The sequence below is a fragment of the Symphodus melops genome (genome assembly GCF_947650265.1).
Source record: "Symphodus melops genome assembly, chromosome: 18".
Classification (NCBI taxonomy): domain Eukaryota; kingdom Metazoa; phylum Chordata; class Actinopteri; order Labriformes; family Labridae; genus Symphodus; species Symphodus melops.
Genome location: NC_136708.1, coordinates 10,279,796 through 10,300,545, shown reverse-complemented (window position 1 = coordinate 10,300,545; position 20,750 = coordinate 10,279,796). Strand labels below are relative to the sequence as shown.

The 20,750-nt window shown below is 39.2% G+C and overlaps 2 protein-coding genes across 2 annotated transcripts; both read right to left on the bottom strand.

The window, feature by feature from the left end:
• Window positions 1-13,285: 13,285 nt before the first annotated feature.
• On the bottom strand, window positions 13,286-15,504 carry LOC306839452 (uncharacterized protein). The gene is made up of 5 exons (XM_079368181.1): window positions 15,401-15,504; window positions 15,235-15,254; window positions 15,042-15,147; window positions 14,409-14,582; window positions 13,286-14,286 (listed from the first exon to the last, which is right to left on the bottom strand). Exons 1-5 carry the CDS (start codon window positions 15,401-15,403, stop codon window positions 13,645-13,647), a joined length of 945 nt encoding a protein of 314 aa, XP_079224307.1. The 5' UTR covers window positions 15,404-15,504; the 3' UTR covers window positions 13,286-13,644.
• Window positions 15,505-16,590: 1,086 nt separating this feature from the next.
• On the bottom strand, window positions 16,591-20,043 carry LOC306839566 (uncharacterized protein). The gene is made up of 6 exons (XM_079368328.1): window positions 19,949-20,043; window positions 19,245-19,279; window positions 18,968-19,011; window positions 18,504-18,871; window positions 18,289-18,406; window positions 16,591-18,112 (listed from the first exon to the last, which is right to left on the bottom strand). Exons 1-6 carry the CDS (start codon window positions 19,970-19,972, stop codon window positions 17,928-17,930), a joined length of 774 nt encoding a protein of 257 aa, XP_079224454.1. The 5' UTR covers window positions 19,973-20,043; the 3' UTR covers window positions 16,591-17,927.
• Window positions 20,044-20,750: the final 707 nt, after the last annotated feature.

Sequence of the window (20,750 nt, the reverse complement as noted above, 5' to 3'; positions counted from 1 at the left end):
AATATTCAAGTTTTAATGAAAATCCCAGTGAAGCCTGATTTTAAGGCAGTCTTGAAGTAGCTTTTGCATTTCCACCTAGAGGACATTTGGCCTTGGAGTAAACACTTTGTAACTGTGTGAGGGATTTTGTGGAATTTGCACACACCTTAATCACAAAGAGGTCATATTGCATAGAAATGCACCGGGGTTCAAGCATTCCCCAATTTCATTGCGCAACAGAGCCATTTAAGACTGTGAGTTTGTCTCGGAAGGCAGTGGCTGAATGGCCGATACCAAACCCTACTGACAAGGTCCAGAACATTCCCTTTTAGAAGTCCAGCCTCATTTTTCCTAGAACAGCGCAAACTAGATCCAACAGGAAGGAAGGGGGGAGTGTGTGTGTTCAGTAATGTGTGTGCGCAACAGACGAGGAGAGTAAGTTCTGCAGGGCTGTGGCTGAACTTCTAGTGTCTCTGGAACTGGCTTTCACCATAACAACATGTGTGTGTGCACATGTCTTTTGGGACATTCTGTAACACTTCTGCTCTTGTGTTGGTAAGTTTATATAATAACAATGTAACACTGGACTGCACAGATTTAGGCTGACATGCACACACATCCACACGTATTCAGTATCTGTGGTGTGCAGGGTTAAGTAAACGGTAGTACTGAAAACCCTGAGGTTACACTGGCCACTCTCATTGGCTTATCTCTTCATGATGGCCTCAAAATCTGTGGCAGCCAGCCAAAAGAAATAGGACAGGCAAAGCTCTGCCCAATCAATGGTTAGAAAACAGTGAGCTGAGACAGAGGGAAGGAGTGGCATGAACCTGTGACAAGGCTGACATTTTGGGGTCTTGGTTACTGTTTTAGTAGTGGGCTGTCTGACAGTAGTCATTAGATTTAATGAGACCCCATAAAGGTTGTGTTTATTCACCCATTGATTTTTTATTTTAAAAAACTTTGTCTCTTAAAATGCATCGTTAAATAATCAGATTTTTTTTTTTCTTACCAGCAAGTCAGAACCAAGGAAGCCATGTGGCTCTACTGTTACTATCGCCATCAAAAAATGTGTTATGACGTTAACACTAATTGTTGGAAGAATTATTGCTAAACTAGTTGACATACCAACAAGAAAACACACAAGGTTAGCTGAGGGTTTCCTAATTAACCACTTGTCAAGTTGTTGTTTGCAACTCGTTCATGCCTGTTTAGTTATGCTTACTATAGCTAGCTAACAATTAGCTACACATCTCAGCTAATCTGGGTATAGATCGCTGGGAGCATGACACCTACAAAATGAAGAAGACAAATGAAAGTGTTATAAATATGCTTAAAAAAATATATTGAGCACATATTTCAAATGTGCTCAATTTTCTTATTAAATTTCTATTTTATTATAAGCTGACTTGGCTTATCAGGTTTAAGTATTAAATTTATCCATTATGACTCAAAAGCTACTGTTGGATCGTTGCATACTCAGGTAAGATTGTGTGCTTTAGAGGAGGGAGAAAGATCCTGTAAATTCAACAGCTGGTCTCAGTGCTGAGTTAAAATCAAGTGAAAAGTCATCGTTCTGTCCAGGTCTGAGCTCTTTTTATTGGAGTTACAGTCTGGGTAGAAAGCTGTGGTGCAGGTTTAATAAGAGGTGTGCTTCAGCCTGAGAATATAGGGGAAAGGCCTCTTTATGAAAAGGTCAAATATGAAGCTGTGTGTGAGTGCTTGATATTGCAAAAATAATAACACAGTGTTTATGTTATGTGAATCGTAAAGAGGAGATCATATATCAACATTGTGTTTTATAGTAAATTAGAATGGGTTTAAAAGGGACAAGATATAGCCCAACAAACAAACAAGAAATGTTGCATATAAGGACATTAAGACTTATACATCAGTCACTTCATGTACAAGTCTGCTGAGGTGCTGCATAGCTCTGAGCTTTGTGCAACCCATTGTAAACTGCCACTTAAACACACACCCACACCCACACACCAAACAAATCTGTCAAAGTGAGCTCCTATATATAGCTATAGCGCTGTGTTATTATCACAGCAGGGACGGTGCTCTGTTATCTCTCACCCTTCAGCAGATGACAGCTTCACTAGGACTGGGGCCCATTTGTTTTGTATGGCCTGTTTTATAAGACTTGCATGGAAGTTGTGTTTTCCAGCAGCACTGCTTTTATAATTGATAAAATTGTACACACACACACACTCTCACCACAAACACACACACACACACACACATACACACAATTAACAGACTGGGGAGAACCGTTTCTTCCCTTTCTTTGTTTCAAAGCAGAAACAGAAAAGTGTCCATCAGCTTGCTGAGTCACCCATTCAAAAGTGGCCACACTGAATGGCATGATGGTAAGTAGTGTTCTGAACCACCTGCTGCGCTACTGCCTAGACTGGAAACTGCCTAGCAGTCTGGATCATTGGTCACCGACAAACGCAACAACATGTCATACACAAAAACACACGCCTTACCCATTAACAAAAGCTATTGTTGACAAGGACGGATGTGTACTAGCCTGTTTCACCATGTCCCAACAACAAATAAAGACATTTTCTACTATTTTTTTTTGGACACACAAAACAGTTCTTTTGTTCTCCTTCACAGTGTTTGCACACAAACAAATATACTATTTATTGGGTGGTCAGGGGGATTGGTGCATACCAGGCAGAGCTTAGCATTAAAGCAACAAAACTGTATGGTCACAAAGTTGTGAGGGAACAAGATTTGATGCTTTGTTTAATACATGCACCATTCTTAGATAATGTTGATCTGACAGGAAGGAATTGTAAAACTTTTCAAGATGTAATCATAACAGCTGTCTGGTTGTGTTTGATGGGAAGACTGAAACTGCTGTCATTTCTGTGTGTATGAATACTAGACTGGAAACAATATAAAGCGGTCTATGTCGATCAGAGGCGGGAACAAAATCCACCTTTCAGCCTAAAAAATCCACAGGTGACATTTGGAAGCTTGTTTTCAGAACATCGTAAGGACATCATGGATCTTAGTTGTAATTTAAGTTATTTTCTGCAATGCCATGCTTTATAAATAGTAAGGGGTTTCCATGACTTATGGCTAATTATGGGCAAACACTTTTCCTTTTATGTAATATCAAAGTGTATAATACCAGGGTGCAAGTTGAGTAGTTGTATCAGTGTTTGGCAGTCACAATATCTTTGGTCTGTGGGCTAAACTGCCATTACTCCTGTCAATAATAAAATTACTTTGTTGGAGTGCTGGTGGTCTGATGATGGGTGCACACATCCAATGATACAGTGGGAGCTGTGGGCCTCCGGGTGGGCCACTCTCACTCTCTCTCTCTCTCTCTCTCTCTCTCTCGCCCCTGCCCCTATTTCTGACTCTGTCCACTGTCCTTTTTCTAGATAAAGACATAAAAAGCACAAACATAAACCTGAAAAAAAAAAAGTTTTTCCCAGCTTATACTAATACCATAGTATAATATCATTATTTATTATGAAGTCTAAGACTTATCCACTTAATACCTTTTAATTCAGCATGTTTTTTCGAGTTCTTTTAAATGTTATGTTTATTTTTCTTAAATATACTTTATTAATCCTCAAGGGGAAATTTGGATATTACACACTAGATAGATATGCTTCTTACACACAGGCCTAAATCACACCCATGCACAAACACAACCTGTGGACATGCATAAATTGAGACAGGAGACAGGGTTGCGGTGCCGTGCCGTGCTCAAGGGCACATCGGTAGTGCAGTGTTTGAAAAGTGGTTTGGCATCTCTCCAGTTACCAGACCATATAAATCCGTCCTGGTCTGCATCAGGACTTTAACCCAAGTCCCTACGGACTAAGCTACTGCCCCCATGTTCTTTTGTGAGGCTCTTTTTTGTAAAGTAATGTTGGAGCAACCTTGCACCATGAATTTACTGTGTGAGTAAAATGTTAGCCAGGAGCTACTGATAAACCATGTTTGTGTGTCTACACAGTTTCTACCCTGGTTTAAAATGGTGCATATTTGGAAATAAACCTAATGTCAAGAAAAAGTTGTTAAAATTAATCATACTGAAAATTCCCTTCATGTGTGTAATTATGATGTGAGTTAATTATCTAAACATCTGTTTCACTGACTCACAAGCATGCTTTAATGTACTACAGTGTGAACAAACCCTATGTTAGATCAGCGATGATATGTCAAACAAGCATGACTCAGATTTTCCAGACATGAAACACCAAGGGCAACTTCAGTTAAATATTATAGTCTAAAACCATCTGCGCTTGTTTAAGTGCAAGCATGCAAGTGTGATGCAACAACATCTGTGTGGATACTGTACAGTATGACTGCTGACATTGTGAAGAATGTCTGAACATCCTATACCAGGGCATCCGCTTCCAATGCTAGGCCCTAATATTTCTGTAAAGCACAGAGGATTGCCTGTTCAAACAAAGATTAGGGTTGTTAACTGCGTAAATGTAAAGTAGATTTAGCATTCCGTCTCCTGGACGTCACCAAAGGCCAGTGTTTTCATCAGAAAAGGCAGAGGGGTCAGACAGGATTTCCCCTCGTGGTAGCAGTTGACTACATAAACACAGACCTGAAAATAAAAAATGTTGTCGGGGACAGGGTCACAGGAAACTGAGACAAAGCACCTTTGACGAAAATAAATTCTATTTCCCATCCATCACCAGAGTTTTCCTCAGGAATGGCATTTTGCTTTGTTCTCAGAACGTCTTATTGACTCCACAACCCCTCGCCTGTATGCAGAATGGCCTATGTAATGATGAATTAGGGGAATGCCATTTGACTTGAATAAAGAAGTGAAAATTAGCTGGCTAACATGACTCAAATATTATCCAGAAGATTTATCCAGAACAACTTGTGAATTTATTCCATTGAATGATATATTGTTTTCACTGGGGTTTTTTTGTATTAATTCCTTATTAAATACAAAAAAAATTATTTCCCAAAGGACTAAATACATTAAGTCTCAGTAAACACAGGATGACAGAAGAATGGGAATTATGTGCTCTTCCTGTTGCACTTTAATTCCTGTCCTTTGCAAATAATAAGGCCAATTATTCTGTGGCGTGCTTCCTTTCTTTGTTAGATGTAACAGATTAAAGGAAATCGTCCCTTAAGACAGAGGCGAACAAAACAGCACATGTATAACTTACACTCTACTTCAAAACTACAGTCCAAATTGTGTGATTTTTTTTTTTTGGTTCTGTCAAAAAACACTGAAATTATGTAACATGATTTTGATTGAGTTTTGATGAGTGTAGAGTAGTGTAGTTTAACTTTATTATTTTGCTGCCATCTAGTGGCATCCTTATCTTTCAGTTATTGTAAATTTTAAAGAAATTTGTTGTCACAGCTGTGTGGTTTGTGACTGTATTAAAAAGAAGAAAAGCAAACATTTATATTTTTTGTGTTACCCTTTTTTCCTTGTGTCTTTTTGTTTCAGATTACATAGTTTACATATTAAGCAATACTACAGTTCTGTTGGGCAGTGGGCCCATCAGAGCGTAAACCTTCATAGAATATAATATGGAGACAAAACCACTGAGGGGATAAAAGCAATATAAAATCCTGAAACAACAGAGTTTCTGTGATAATTACAAGTTTATGTTTAAGAGGTAAAGTATGAACAGTCTAATAATATTACAATAATAATATTTTTTATTGAAAATAAATTGAAAAAAGAGGGAGCCCCTCAAACCAACAGGTTAAATCAGTCCAATCTCAGCTGCACAGCTGCCTGTTCTTCCAATAACGTGTCCACAAGACATATAAGTATGCCATCTATATCTCTCATTCAGTGGAAACTGAGGAAAAAATGTAAGGTTTATAATTTTTGAAATTCATTCTTAATAAAGCCTCAAGTAATTGGCTAAACCATATTAGGCCAAGTGCTGGTGTATCAGCCTTTGACTTGGAGAGAATATATAGAAAAGGATATTCATATTTGAAATATGATTGGGACATCTCAAGCGTGTCATACTTAAAAGAAGCAAATATAGTATGGAATGCACACAAATACATTTAATGACATTTAATGTGTGATATAGAGACCTGGGTCTATGTGTAAACTTGTGTTAGAAAAAAAAACGTATTGGGATTTGATAAGGAAGAGGCTGCATATTTTTGTTGGTATATGCAGAAAAACAATTATTAGAGTCTTAAACATATGGAGCCGTTTAGGACGTTTCTCATTAGCTCTGGTTTAAGTGTCTGAGTTCTCTCTCGCTTCCTTCTTTCTTGGTCTTGGTTAATGTAGTGGTCTAAGTCAATGTGGATGATATCATAGTTTGGTTAAAAAACAAAACAAAAAAACAAAAAATCAATTCTTTAATACTCAAACAGTAGTAAAATTGCAGTGTTTGATGACTTCTTGGTGGAACACTGGCATCTTCATGGCTAACTTTCTTCAGTGAACTCAGCTAATAAGAAAGTAAAACATATTTGTGTAAATGTTTGTGACCTGACACTGTTTTAACCCACTTTATGCAGTCTACTATAACATATATAAACAAAAGACTATTGAAACGCTGACAAGCTATTCATTGAATTTCAATCAAGATATGTTATCTGTTTACATTTTCAGAGCCTGTCCCACAGGTCAAAAACTACTTACAAAAAAAATTTCTAAATTGAAATATGATTAAATGTAATAACTTGTTTTATTGAACAATAATGCAAATAATGTTTAGAGTAAAATCAAAGTCACACCCAGACTCTATACAAAGGTTCATCACAATTCGAGAGTAAATGTGATTTACTGTAAGAGTTGTTTTTGTAAGATTGTTGGACAAAATGCAAAGAATGTATTGAAATGAGATGCGTTTCAGTTGTTGTGGTATTATGCCAATATACTGTTATATATATATATATATATATATATATATATATATATATATATTTATATATATATATTTAAAACCTGTTTATCACTTTTTGTTCCAAAAAAAATGCTTTGCAGCGACGCGTCATTGGGCAAGACACTTAACGCTGAATTGCTCCCCCTGGTGAGTCAGGGGTGTACGCAGGTCACTGCTTTTGCGGTCGACTGCTTGGTGCTTCTCTGAGCCTTTGAATGACAAATAAAGTTTGGGAAAAAAACCGTCATAATACAGTCAGTGGTAGATTCCGATAAAGCCACTTCATCCACCATTCCTTAAATGGGAGGACCAAAAAGTGTCCATATGGGATATAAACTGTGTATTCATACATGACCTCAAATGGAGTTGTTTGTCTCTGTGCTGGGAGAAGAAGTAGCCACTATTTCCTCAAGGGAGCAGACAGGAAAAAACAAACTGACTGGCCAAGAAGATTGGAGAAGTGCTCCATTTGGAACTTCACAAGTTCTTTGCAAATCTTTGCATCCTCTTAGTTGACCATGATCGAGTTGATAAATTCTGCCTCATCAGCTTTTCCAGTTGCAGAGTTAAAGATTTTTTTAAAATTAAAAAATATTTTTATATATTTTTTATTTTTATTTTAAATGTACATTTATACTGTAGAACAGTACACAATATAGACAAGCTGAGAGCTGCAGTTTTAACAAAAATCTAGACAGAATAATCAATAGTAAAAACACTTTCATGCACATGAAGAAGAACATGCTATTGCACAACTTAGATATCACAATATGTTTTAGTTTTGTGATCTACAGGGAGCAGGCTTGATTGCAGCAGGAAGGAAGGGCCTTCGGTATCTTTCTGACACTGCAAAAGACAAAGCCTGGGCCTTTTTCAAACCAACCCCTACACACTCCCCCTCCGTGACGGAGTGCACTTCGTCAGAAGTCACACTCGCAGCTGAATGAAGTCCCCTCCATCCAGATGTAGGGTAGAAATACAGCCACAGGCTTTGGGACAAACTTCACTCTCTCAGGTGGAAACAGGAAGTGTGTGTTACCATGGTTACTCAGCGGCATCCTGGGGGAACGGCTTATTATTAATGTACGTAATACATTCTGTAAAAGTCTTTATGTAGGTTATTTTTCTCTAGTAAATATATATTAGCGTAGACTTATAGCAAAACGATCAGATGGAGCCCATATTCTTTATTAGGGTGGTTGCCTGAAAGACGTGCAACATAATTGAACATTCTTTAGTTTTTGCAACAGACCCTTTAAATATGAAACACAATCAAATAAACACGTCAACAGAAGGAAGAAAGGAAGAGGAGGCTTTTATTTGAACCTTTAAAACAATAAACAGGTGAAGTTGTTAACGTCTGTATGACGCTATTAAATGTCCATCTTTGTTGGAGCAGTGTTTTGGTTTGTACAAACACTTACACACGGAACTTACTTTTGTATAGGTCACTCCTTCCGTGACGACCGGACGCAATAGGCGTTACATGTGATCATCAAGTCGGCATCGCTGCAGACTCGCTGGCGGAGGGTTTTATGGCCCACTACCACTCCCCGCTAAGTGGTTTGAGACGGACTTAATATGGCGGGCCCTCCACGAGGATGCGCAAACGGAGGGGTAGTGGGTAGGGCTAGGGTGTAGTGGACGGTTTGAAAAAGACCCCCTGTCACTGTGACAAACAGAGAAGGAGACCCAAACGCACGACCCAAAAGGCAGAAGCAGTTTCTCAATCCCTTTAATGCCAGCAGGGTTCAGTACACGGTAGTAAATCCATTCGGGCAGAGGTACAAAAACCGGCAGGCAGGAATCACGGTCAAAAACACACAGGGTCAAGGAGTGAGGGGAAACACAGACACTTATATACTGAAAGTGGGTGGAGTTAACAAGACACAGGTGAGACACATCAGGTAATCAGACAGGAGGGAAACAAGGAGCAAAGAGCACAAGACCAGAAACTGAGGACTAGAACAAAGTAAAACACAAACACAGGACATGATACATGAGGAAACAGGAACAACTAAACCCTAAACCAGGGAATGTGACAGTCACGGAAGGAGCTGCCCAGTGCTGATACAGTAGCATGCAGGGGGTGGGAAACGTTCTCCATCAGAGATAATAGCTTTGCCATCATTGTCGTGTCTCCTACCACCACAACAGGGTCCAGGGGCCAGCTCATTCCTGGGCTGGCCCCTGGACCCTCTTCTTTAAGACTGTTCCTGTCTACAGCCATAATCCGGCTGCTCCTGCAGTGCTCTCCGTACAGAATGGCTGATGCCACCAAAGGAGCTGAGTCTCCTCAGCAGGTGACGTCTTGCTCTGGTCTTTCTTGTAGAGAACTTGTGTATTATCAGTCCAGTCCAGCTGGCTGTTCAGTTGAACACCCGGATACTTATAAGAGTCCACTATCTCATTGTTCTTTTCCCTTGGTGTTCACTGGTGTGGGATAGAGGGGAAAACAGTCATAATACAGTCAGTGGTAGATTCAGATAAAGCCACTTCATCCACCATTCCTTAAATAGGAGGACCAGAAAGTGTACTTATGGGGTACAAACTGTTTATTCATACATGACCTCAAATGGAGTTGTTTGTCTCTGTACTGGTCTGCGCCTGTGGAAGTCCACAAAGTCGAGGTTGAGCTCTCCCCCTCGTCCCCATCAGTGATGAGGCCAACAATGGCAGAGTCTTTGGAGAACTTCTGCAGGTGACAGTTAGTTGTCTTGTGGGAGAAGTCTGCAGTGCACAAGGTGAAAAGAAAGGGAACCAAGACGGTTCGCTGTGGGGCCCCTGTGCTGCAGATAACCAAGTCAGACACACAATCCCGTGTCCTCACAAACTGTGACTGGTTGGTCAGGTAATCCAGGAGCCACAGCAAGTTCTATAAAAGGATTGGAAATTATTATCTCATTAAAAATTATAATAACATTTTGGACATGTAACTTCAGCAGACAACTATAACTGTCACACAGCATTTAAGGTTTTGATAAAGTTGTGACATAAATTTGATACTTGCGCCATGCTCACTTGCTGGGGCTTGACCAAGTCCCAGGACCAAGCACCTTGGATGGTCGTGACATGATTTTACTCATCACAATAAACCTGTGAATTTTCACTGTCACAGATAACCATATAGAGTAATTTTACTTTTTCAACTCTGCTCTGTATCATTGGTCCACTTGGGAGGTTTGTGGAGTGAAAGCCTTTTAAACATGCAATTAACCCTGTAAAATGGTCACCGTTTTTTTTGTTTTTTCTTTAATTAAGACAAAACACTACAATAAGGCTGTTTGGGGTTGCAAGAACCTTGTCATGTTGCGTTTGTCACGGGATGTCACTGAAGCAAATCACAACACAAAAGTCACATGAATTTGCGATTGTTATGTGACATGGCAACAGTTCGCTGCACTCATAGCCGTATGTTCCTTATAACTTTGAATAACATTTTGGTTTCATGGGAAATAAACCTCAGTCTCCTGGACGAAAGTCCATCCATCCACCGCCACCTCCTCCATCTGTGGACTTTCTTACTCTTACATATTATTCTTTGCTATACTACGTCAAGAGCCTGGGCCTCATACAGCCACAAGGGTTTTAGTCCCTTAAAATCCTGGTGTGTCATTTTCAGAAACAAATGGTTACTATCTGTATGAGTCGCAAGGGGATGATGACTAATTGTCAATATTTGGCGGGTTGGGAATGATATGGACTGGGTTTGTATATTTGGAGAGACTCAATTATTGTTTTATTGAATGTCTGGCATTGATGCATTAAGAATTGACAGTTAAAAAGTAATTAATAATAATATAGAATAGTTTTTGAAAAGAATACTTTACTCTCACTTACGTACCTCTAAGAGATAGATAGATAGATAGATAGATACTTTATTGATCCCGAGGGAAATTCAAGGCATCCAGTAGCAGTATACAGACAGGCAGGACACAAGACATTAGTTACAATACACACCCGCTGTCCCCCCCCCCCCCCCCATATAGCATAATGTACATAACCTGTGAGGAGAGAAAAACATGTGCTGGTTAAAAGAGACCTGTAAACAGTTGAGGAACCTTAGAAACAAAGTGCTGACCTTCTAGAAACTAGTTACATGTGCATGTACAGAGGTGTTGGAGGTAGTGCCAGAGGTGTGAGTACAGTCGTTAAGCAGTCAATGCAGGAATGTAAAATGGCTCACCAACTTAAAGGAGCAGTGATTTGCATTAAGTGTCCTAGACAATAACCTGAAACCAGGAGTGCTTAGGGTGATTATCATTGAGTACCCAACTATTGAGGAGCAGATTAGCATTAAGAGTTGAAGACAATAGAGTGAAACTTGACCTAATTAGGGTGATCATGTCAGCCATTACAGATGTAGCATAGCACAACAGTAGGATGAAACCAGACATGATTAGGGTGATTATCTTTAAAGTGACCAGTGCTCAGTAAAGTGATATCAATATGCATTACAGTATCCAAATTGGGGGCTGACTCTGAGGTCAGCGGTGCAGATGAGGAATGAGAAAAAAGTGAAAAAAGAGTCCAGGGATCACCGTGCGCTTCTTCCCTGCCGTGACAGTGAAGTGTTATACAGTCTTATGGCCAGGGGGACAAAAGAGTTCTTGAGTCTGTCCGTGGAGCACGACTGTGACAGCAGTCTTTCGCTGAACATGCTCCTCTGCCCGGTGAAGGTGCTGTGCAGAGGGTGGTGTGTGTTGTCCATGATGGAGAGCATTTTGTCCAGAGACCTCCTCTCTACCACTGTCACCAGTGAGTCCAGCTCTGTGCCCACCACAGAGCCGGCCCTCCTCACCAGTCTGTCCAGGCGTGCTGCGTCCCTCTTCTTGCAGCTTCCTCCCCAGCACACCACGGCGTAGAAGAGGACGCTGGACACCACAGACTGGTAGAACATCTGCAGCAGCTTTTTGCAGATGTTGAAGGACCCCAGCCTTCTCAGGAAGTACAGACGGCTCTGTCCCTTCCTGCAGGTAATGTCCATGTTAGGCGACCAGTCCAGCTTGTCATCCAGCTGCAGCCCCAGGTACCCGTAGGTCCTGACCACCTCCACGTCGACCCCGCCGATGGAAACAGGTTCTAGATGTGGTTTGTTCCTTCGGAAGTCCACCACCATCTCCTTGGTCTTGGAGGTGTTTAGCTGCAGATGGTTGTCACTGCACCACGTCACAAAGTCCTCGATCAGGCTCCTGTACTCCTCCTCCTGTCCATCCCTGACACAAGCAACTATCGCAGTGTCGTCCGAGTATTTCTGCATGTGGCAGAGCTCAGAGTTATACTGGAAGTCCGAGGTGTACAGGGTGAACAGGACGGGGGAGAGCACGGTCCCCTGTGGTGCTCCGGTGCTGCTGACCACAGTGTCAGATGTGCAGTCCTTCAGTCTGACGTACTGTGGTCTCTCTGTGAGGTAGTCAGTGATCCACCTCACCAGGTGCGAGTCCACCCTCATCTCGGTCAGCTTGTCTCTCAGTAGGAGGGGATGGATGGTGTCGAAAGCGCTTGAGAAATCAAAGAACATGATTCTCATCACGCTGCTCCCTTTGTCCAGATGAGAGTAAGCCCTGTGTAGAAGATAGAGGATGGCATCGTCCACGCCCACCTTTGCCTGGTATGCAAACTGCAGTGGATCCTGTGCGTGTTGTACCTGGGGTCTGAGGTGTTGGAGCAGCAGCCGTTCAAAGAGTAGAGTCCCAGAAGCTTGCTACAAGGGAGCCTTCCATATTCCTCCAAGATTGTCAACCCGGTTGTTGTTTGCATCAAAAAGTTATCTAAACTTTTACCCACAATCTGTGCCTATGGAGACAATTGTGTGTATTGAAGCAGACTGTAAACATGTTCATTTCTGCTTTGAAAACTGGCTCTTTGGAAAGGGTGTGTATATGACTTCCAATGCTATCTCAACCAGCCTCAAGACACTTGATAAATTGATATATTTGTTTACACTGGAGGTTGCCACTTGGGCTCTACCCCATCTTCTGTTTGTTTTGCATCAACTCTGCTCAGGAAAGCTCTCTTGTCTACAATGTATGTATAGAAAGCAAAGAGCAAATTCTTCTTAAATTCATCTTAATGAGCGCATGCTCTCAAAGGTATTGGTTGAATGAATGATTGAATGAAGAAATGAATACATTTTTGTTTAAAAATGATTAGATTGAGGGGGAGAAAGACTTTGAACAATATAGAAATCTGTAGTCCTACCTTATAATACTAGATGTGGTGATAGCTTGTCACGCTTACATCTTTATCACTTTGCTCAAACTATTAAAGTTTAACTTAATACTAAAGGTTCATGTTCTTTGTCCTTTCTGTGAAAGACCACTAATGAGTTATCTTAGACTTGAAGCTGTGAAGCGTAAATGTGAACAAAACAAATCCAACAGTTGAGACCTTGTTCAGTAGAAAAACATCACAACAGATCATTAACCTTAACCTTTATTTTTCTATTAATGACAAGATCAAATCTTCCATGTTATCCTGTTGACACACTTTTACTTTACAATTTTTCTAAGTGTGGATTCTTATATTATATTGGTCCATCTTTACATAACTGGAACAAATAACAATATACAAATGGTAAGCATGATATAAACAGCTCTGGTGCCATTAAGTCACACAGCTCAAAACATCTTTAATAAACAGAAAAACAAACAAAAAAAAACATTTACAGAGCACATTCTTTAGCCAACCAGTCACATCAAAAGAGATCTATCATACCTTAAATTAAATGCTCAAGTGTTTCTATCTTACTTAATATCCCATCATTTGCCCTATTCTCAGATTAATTTTACAGTGGCTCATAGAATTCCCAATCCTCAGGGAACCTTTTCATTCGCAGCAAATTCCTGAGATCTGTTTCGACACTCTTTCTTGCTCGTTGCCATTCGTTTGTGTTCCTGTCAGATGTTTGTATTATTTGCTCTTTAATGTCATCCTCTTTTTTAAGCAAGTTGCTTATACTTTCTGCTTCAGCGCAGTTGCCATAAGGCCACTCTCTTATTTCACGTGTTGTCAATCCAAACAGATTCCCACATGATCTGCAAGGAGGCATTAGACCTTCTCGAGTCAGACTAAAGGCCTCACACCTGATCAGCTCTTGGATTTGGATGGTTCCATCAAAATAGTTCTTCCTGACGTTGTTTGGACTGTAGGTCATCACTGCATCAGCTACATAACTGTCCCAGGTACTCAGAAGAGAGGCAGCAACCATGATTCGCCCGGGAACACGGCCAGAGGTGGACATGGAGACACCGTAGTATCTGACTGAGTTTAGGATTGGTCTCTTTTGAGACACACAGATGGTGGAGGAGATCAGATCCTTTGTTTCATCCCTCATCAGTTTAGAGATAACCTCTCGCAGAGTTTTTATTATTTTTCTTTCCTTATCTTCTTCAGTCAGGTGGACCTCCTTTCCAATCAGGTGGACAATCTGCATACAATTACAAATATTATCAAGAGGGCCCCTAATGACCTGAGTCCTGATTTGTGTGAGTAAAAGATGATATCAATTGATCGTGTACTTAAGTTTCTTATTTAAAAGAATATTCTTACCATGTCAAGCACACATGAAAATGGACTCCTCTTTGGTAGTTTAGAGAAAAATAAGCTAAAAGGCAGAGGGTAAATGTGCTCTAACTCTTCCAGCATCTCCTTGTCATTGACAATAGCAGTTGGGCGATATGGGGGACTGTGGATTTTTCCCAAGAAGAAGATGCTGTGTAGAACCTGTGATGAGAATAGTTTTTGTATGCATATGAATCTGAAACGCATGACGTGTACAAAACAATTTGGCCACATATATAATGCCACCATGGTTCATTTCGAAAGTACATAATGGTCCTGCAAGGTGAGTTTTTAATGCCAACATCCTGTAACAGCATTAGATGAAACCAAGCATGTAAAATTCATCATCATTTCTCTGTGCTTCATTTAAATACATTTGTATTCACAAAGTCTGAAAAGTATGTTTATTAGAACTAGTCAAAACTCTTATAATGAAGTTAAACCATGATCTACAGGCTTAAGTGAATAATGTGTTTATTATGGATAGAATATCTTTTGTTCATTTCAATTTCATTTAAAAGCCTATAAAACAACTCAACTTTAAATATCTTGCCCACAATGATTGTACTGGATCAAAAAACATTCAACTCTTTCGGTACAGCACGTTGCCATTGGCCATACCTCATCCACTAACTCTGAAGGATGATCTGGACTAAGAAACACCATTTTCTCAATAACCAAGAAAGCATTCCTTCTGAATCGGTCCTGTTTCAGAAATCTTTCTGCCCTGAAATCACATGAATTGATTTTTAGGGCAGAGAAAGCCAAAAGCAGAAATAAAAACTTTCCAACAAAAAAAATTCTGTTGTCTCACCTTGTAACATTCTCTGCAGCCTTGTGACGTGTTCAGAAGAACATGTAGAAAATATAAAACATGACAACATTGACATTTTCCAAAGACAAGAGAAAACACAACAGCATTGAAGAATATCACAAAAAGGTAAAATAAGCAAATAAACTTCATAAAAACATTTGCTCACCATTTTAAGAAACGATGAAATGAAACGGAAAGGAGGAAAAGAAACTCTTCCCCTGATTCAGGGAGGTCCTTATATGTCTGCCTTGTAACCTAAAACCCAAAACAGTGATCTCTGTTTGTATACTCTTATTTCTCTAACCTAATGTAGGAGTCAGTCTCTGTAAAAATAAAACTGCGCTCAAGAGTGAACGAGAAAAAAATGTCCAAGCATACTCTGAGAGGGATGGGCAGTGTTTTTTTCTCTTGAGTGCTTGACAGGATGTGTGGACTTGAGTGTAGTGATAAAGCACTGTATACAAACACTGAAACACAAGTAAAAAAAAAATGTAAAAAAAAAGCACAGTGCATTTGCTGGCAAATAGTTTACCATGGGTATAGTTCAGAGACTCTATGATTCAGCCTTTGATAAAAACATGTTAAGGCTAGTTAACAGCCATGCAGAGTATGTATGAACTATTACCATCAAACCAGAGATTCATGGTCACACGTGTGGTATTGTGCTTCATTATCAAACATTTGACATTTAACCCATAGACTACTACTAAACGTGACTTTTGTAGTTCTCCATTCTGCATGTTTCATGACCTGTCTCATGACTAGTTTCGAGAAGCCTCGCCGACAGTACACTTCTGCAGTTCAGTTTCGATAAACAGCTCGATACAAAGGAATGAAACCAGGCGCCCTGGAAAGAGGAAGCGGCAAATAGGTGATACATATGATGATCTGCAGAAGTTGCAGAAAATAACTACCCCACGTCTTAAGAAACCAACAGAGGTTCACCCACAGTACCCTCTCCCCTCCTTGTTGTTCCCTTTTTTTAATTTTTCCATTTTGTTTGTTGAACTAGTATATAAGTCTGGCAGAGAACTTACTGAGTGCCTGCGATGCACACATTCTCACTTCTCTCCATGCTGCATGAATAAACTGTTGGCTAAGCAACTCATCAGTTTCTTGTCTTCCTCATTGGACTCCTGTTGAACTCAGTCTTCACCACCTTTCAACCTACCACACACGTTTTAATAAGTTCAACGTTGATTTCAGTTTGTTTTTTTTAAACTTTGGGTTATTCAAAGAAGTCCCTGATTTTTGATGCACAAACTTGCTCCTTTTTCTTTTTTGTCATTTTTCATATCAACCCCCCTGAACAATCAGTAACGTTAATGTTGCTCTTACTTAAAAGCAGAGGCAAAATGTTTTTGAACAATTTATTCAAATATTCAAACCACAGAAAAGAGTATACAAGACACATGCGGCACACCTGCATTCTGTAATTAATCACACATTATAAAATGCTCTCTTAGTGTGACTAAGGAGGTTAAAATAGACAGCTACTCCAAATATAAAGGTGTTCATTTTGATTAATATCTGATCAATGATGGCACATGATGAACAACAAATTTAATTAAACCATTCACTTTGTATCAATCAGAAGTAAAATACAACACTTAATATATATTAATAATACATTTATTACTACTTCTGCTGATATAATAATTTTCAAAGTCAGCAGAGCGTACCATAGGTACAACACTCCCCACCCTCCAGGACATCTTCACAAGGAGCACCACAGCCAGGGCAAAGAGGATCATGAGTGACCCCCACCACCCGGGTAACAGACTGTTCATGTTCCTACCCTCTGGCAGGCGCCTCCGACACATTAAGGTGAACACAGAAAGACTCAGGAAGAGCTTATTTACTCAGGACTGTTAACTCCACTCTCCTCAGTTAAAAACTTAGATCTGCACTTTGACACGTGGACATTGTTTACATTTTTCTTTTTACATTTTTCTATATTTTTAATTTTTTTACATTCAATAATTTTTTTGTAAATCGTGAACATCACTTTTTTTTACTGGACCCTGGTCACTTTTACACTTTACACACTTTAAAGTGTTTACAGTATTCTATGCTATACTTAATATTTTGTAAAACTCCTTTTATTTTTTAGTTTAAATTCTTTTCTATTATTGCAAAACTGTGTGTTTATTGTTATTATTGTTATTGCATGGCCTGCAGAAAAGTCCTTACATTTCACTGCACATCTGTATGAGCATGTGACAAATAAAAATCTTGAATCTTGAATTCCTAAAATTCAGTCAAAATAAGATGAAATATACATTTGTATAAATGTTTTCATCCAAGTAATGCAGCTCTGCATGCTCTAGAAAAAGGACATTTTAATGTCTTCACAGGAAAATTGACATAAAAGAACTTAAAACAAGGATATACTGCACTTCATGACTGAATAGAAATTGAATATAAAAAAAACATTGATTACTAATGTAAAAAAAATAGATGTTAGATTGTACATAAAAACATAAAAATATATATATATATTAAATCAATCAATAACACAACTTGTAACATTTAATCCGATTCAACAAAATTGGAAACATTTGAGAATATAATATAAAGTGATTCGAATAGAGGAGAATACTAAGATGATGTGATGCATTGCAATAGTGTAAAGTGCAAAAGTGGTTAAAGCCTGCATCAGCCAGCAAGTGTTACTTGCTTTCTTGACATATTTAATAGCTTATAAATGATCTGTTAGGGTAGCTGTTAGACAGCGTGCCCCAGTTGCTGCTCATTGCAGGAGTCAGCGGGGGTGTTAAGGCATCTGATGCTTCTTCGTCCAGAAGGCCCAGTGAAGTCTGTTCCATGCTGTGCACTACCTTTGTTTTTTTCTCGAAGTACTTCCGGTCAGGTTCGGCTGTGGTAAGTAGATGATAACAGATTGACAGAGTAAACAATTAAGTTTAGTCCTAGCACCTAAGGAAAGAATCACCTAATGACGGGTCATGTTACTTCATTGTTCATAAATTCCTTCCCAGTTTCTTTTGAAACTTTGACCTTCAATTTACTCCACAGCATGTCAAAGATACCAACCTCTGAATCTTAGATGCTCCAGGAATCTCTTCTTATTTTCTGTCACCAGCTCGTTATGTGCTTTATCCAAACTCTTCCCTAGAGCACCCTGCTTCACTTTTCCCCAGTCCTCATAGGTCTAAACAGAAAAAACCAATATAAATAAAACCTAGAGCCATCAGTTGATCATCGGAGCCCTGCTTGCTTGTTGTAGCAACTGAACTGGAGCTTCTCACCATATGGCTGAAAGCCTCCCCTTTATAATAGTGCAGGGACGATGGATACTGTAATCCATCAGTACAGAGCAGCTCCAGACTGGAAGCCACCACGTGCAGCTCCTCTTCATCATAGGCATACAGCTTTCCATCCTCACAGGTCATCAGAACAAGCTCCTCACAGGGGCTTGAGGTTCCCTTCACTACACCTACAACCTGCATCCTAACCTCATCACGGAGGTAGAATATTCCCCAACCTTCCATAACATCTCTTCTATATCTTGTGCCTTGGAGGCCGCATATCCTCCATTGGACATTAGCTGGATTCTGAAGGGCCACAGTTTTGCCTTCAAATGTGTGCACAAGATCATTCACCTTGCTCTTATAATCTTTAACAAATGAAAGACAAATGGAGTTAGACAGAGTATGGACAAACACATATGTAAGGTTTTACATTGTGTGATCAAAGGTTGTGTATACTGCACCTCCTGCTTTGCTTTTTTGCAGGAACTCAAGTACATCATGCGTTCTGCAAGATAGAAAACAGATTGAGATCCAAATCCATAGCTCAAGGAGGAGCAGCTTTAACAGAGTCATTATTAGAAGAATTATGCTTTCATAACAATTACAGCTTTACTTTTAAACAGCTTTTAAATAATCAAAGTACTCAATAGGACTGTAAATAAAGTTTTGAGAACACAATATGTTGTTGCTCATTTAAAAGCAGCTACAGTATAAACATTAAAGAAAGCTGGTTCTTACAAGATGTCCACTGGGATATCTGCGATCCTGGGTCTCTGTCGCATAGAAGAAAAAAGTTTATATTATTAAAGAAAGGTGGAACATATTTAAGATTAAAATAGAGGTTTGACATGTTGGCCTATGGTTAAAGTGCACACTGTTTTCCTTTCTTTCCTCATGTCCACTACATGGAAACATAACATCAGACAAATTCAGCTGTTCATTGCACAATAAAAGATATAGATAAAGTGTACATCAGTTAGCTGTACAAAAAACACTGCGTTAATGTGGATCTAATTTGGCATGGACAACAATGTTTGTCAAACATTTTAAAGTTTATGAGACATGTTGAGGTTTTATTTATTATTGATTTAGGCTTGTAGCAGGCTTTTGTTTCCATTTTAAATTTATTTAACCAAGAAACCTAATTGGGATTTAAAATCTCATTAACAAGAGTGTCCTGGCCAAGAGGGGCACAGAACAAGAAAAAAGTTACTATCGTTGACTCGCAGTCTACCTTACTGTGATTAAAACGTGTCTGAATTGTAAAAGCAATTCCAGCTGATGAGTTTCTGATCAGGGAAAATGTCATGTAAATGTAACTCTATGTAGCCTAATAGTATCTCTGTATACAACATGTTGAAGACTGATATAAGGTCAAAGAGTTATGATCTTAAACAATGTTTTTTAATATTTATGAATAAAAAAAATACCGCCATGTTTACCGTTAATGGTTTGGTACTTGTCATTCCTCCAGGTTATCAGGTTTATTTCAAGTTTTAATCCAAAAGGAGACTGCGAGATTTGTTTGACGTTCTTGAAGACGTTTCGAGTTTCAAACCGAAAGACTTATTTAGTGAAGGAGGACGACTTCCCTGTGAGAAAGATCTGTGTTATTATCCTTATTATTTACTTAATTAAATAAGTACCTCCAACACAATTAGCTGCCACAGCTAAGGAGTAGAGTTTCGCTTCTGACGTCCTGTGTAAAAAAAACCCATGGTCGGGTATTTCCACGCCCCGTGCTGTTTATACAATTCTACATTCTATACAAAAAGGGGAAATAGGCGGTGTGTAATGCTTCCTTCTTTCTGTCCTTTTCTTTCATTTGAAAGTTTACTTTACATTACCCAATGAATGTCTCTCATCTTTAGAACATTGCCTCTGAAGGACAAGTGTTAGGGGGGAAATGGGTGAAACTTTTTAGCCTCTATGTCCACCCAGTGGCAATTACAGGCACAGTCCATTAGAAATCCATATTTGAACATATGGACATGAAATAAGGGTTTGAAAACGATTTTATTTGTTTAAAAAAATATGTAGGACTAAACAAGTCTGTTTGACTCGACAGTTCAACTGCTTTAGTACAGTTAACACTAATTTATAAATAAAATATATTCTACAAATGAGCTAAGCTACTCACATTCGACTGAACATTTCTTCAATCTACAGATAGCTGTTAACGATTATTTCCACTGATGGTGAAATGAGACAAGGTGAACATGTTCCAAAGGAGTCAACGCAGCC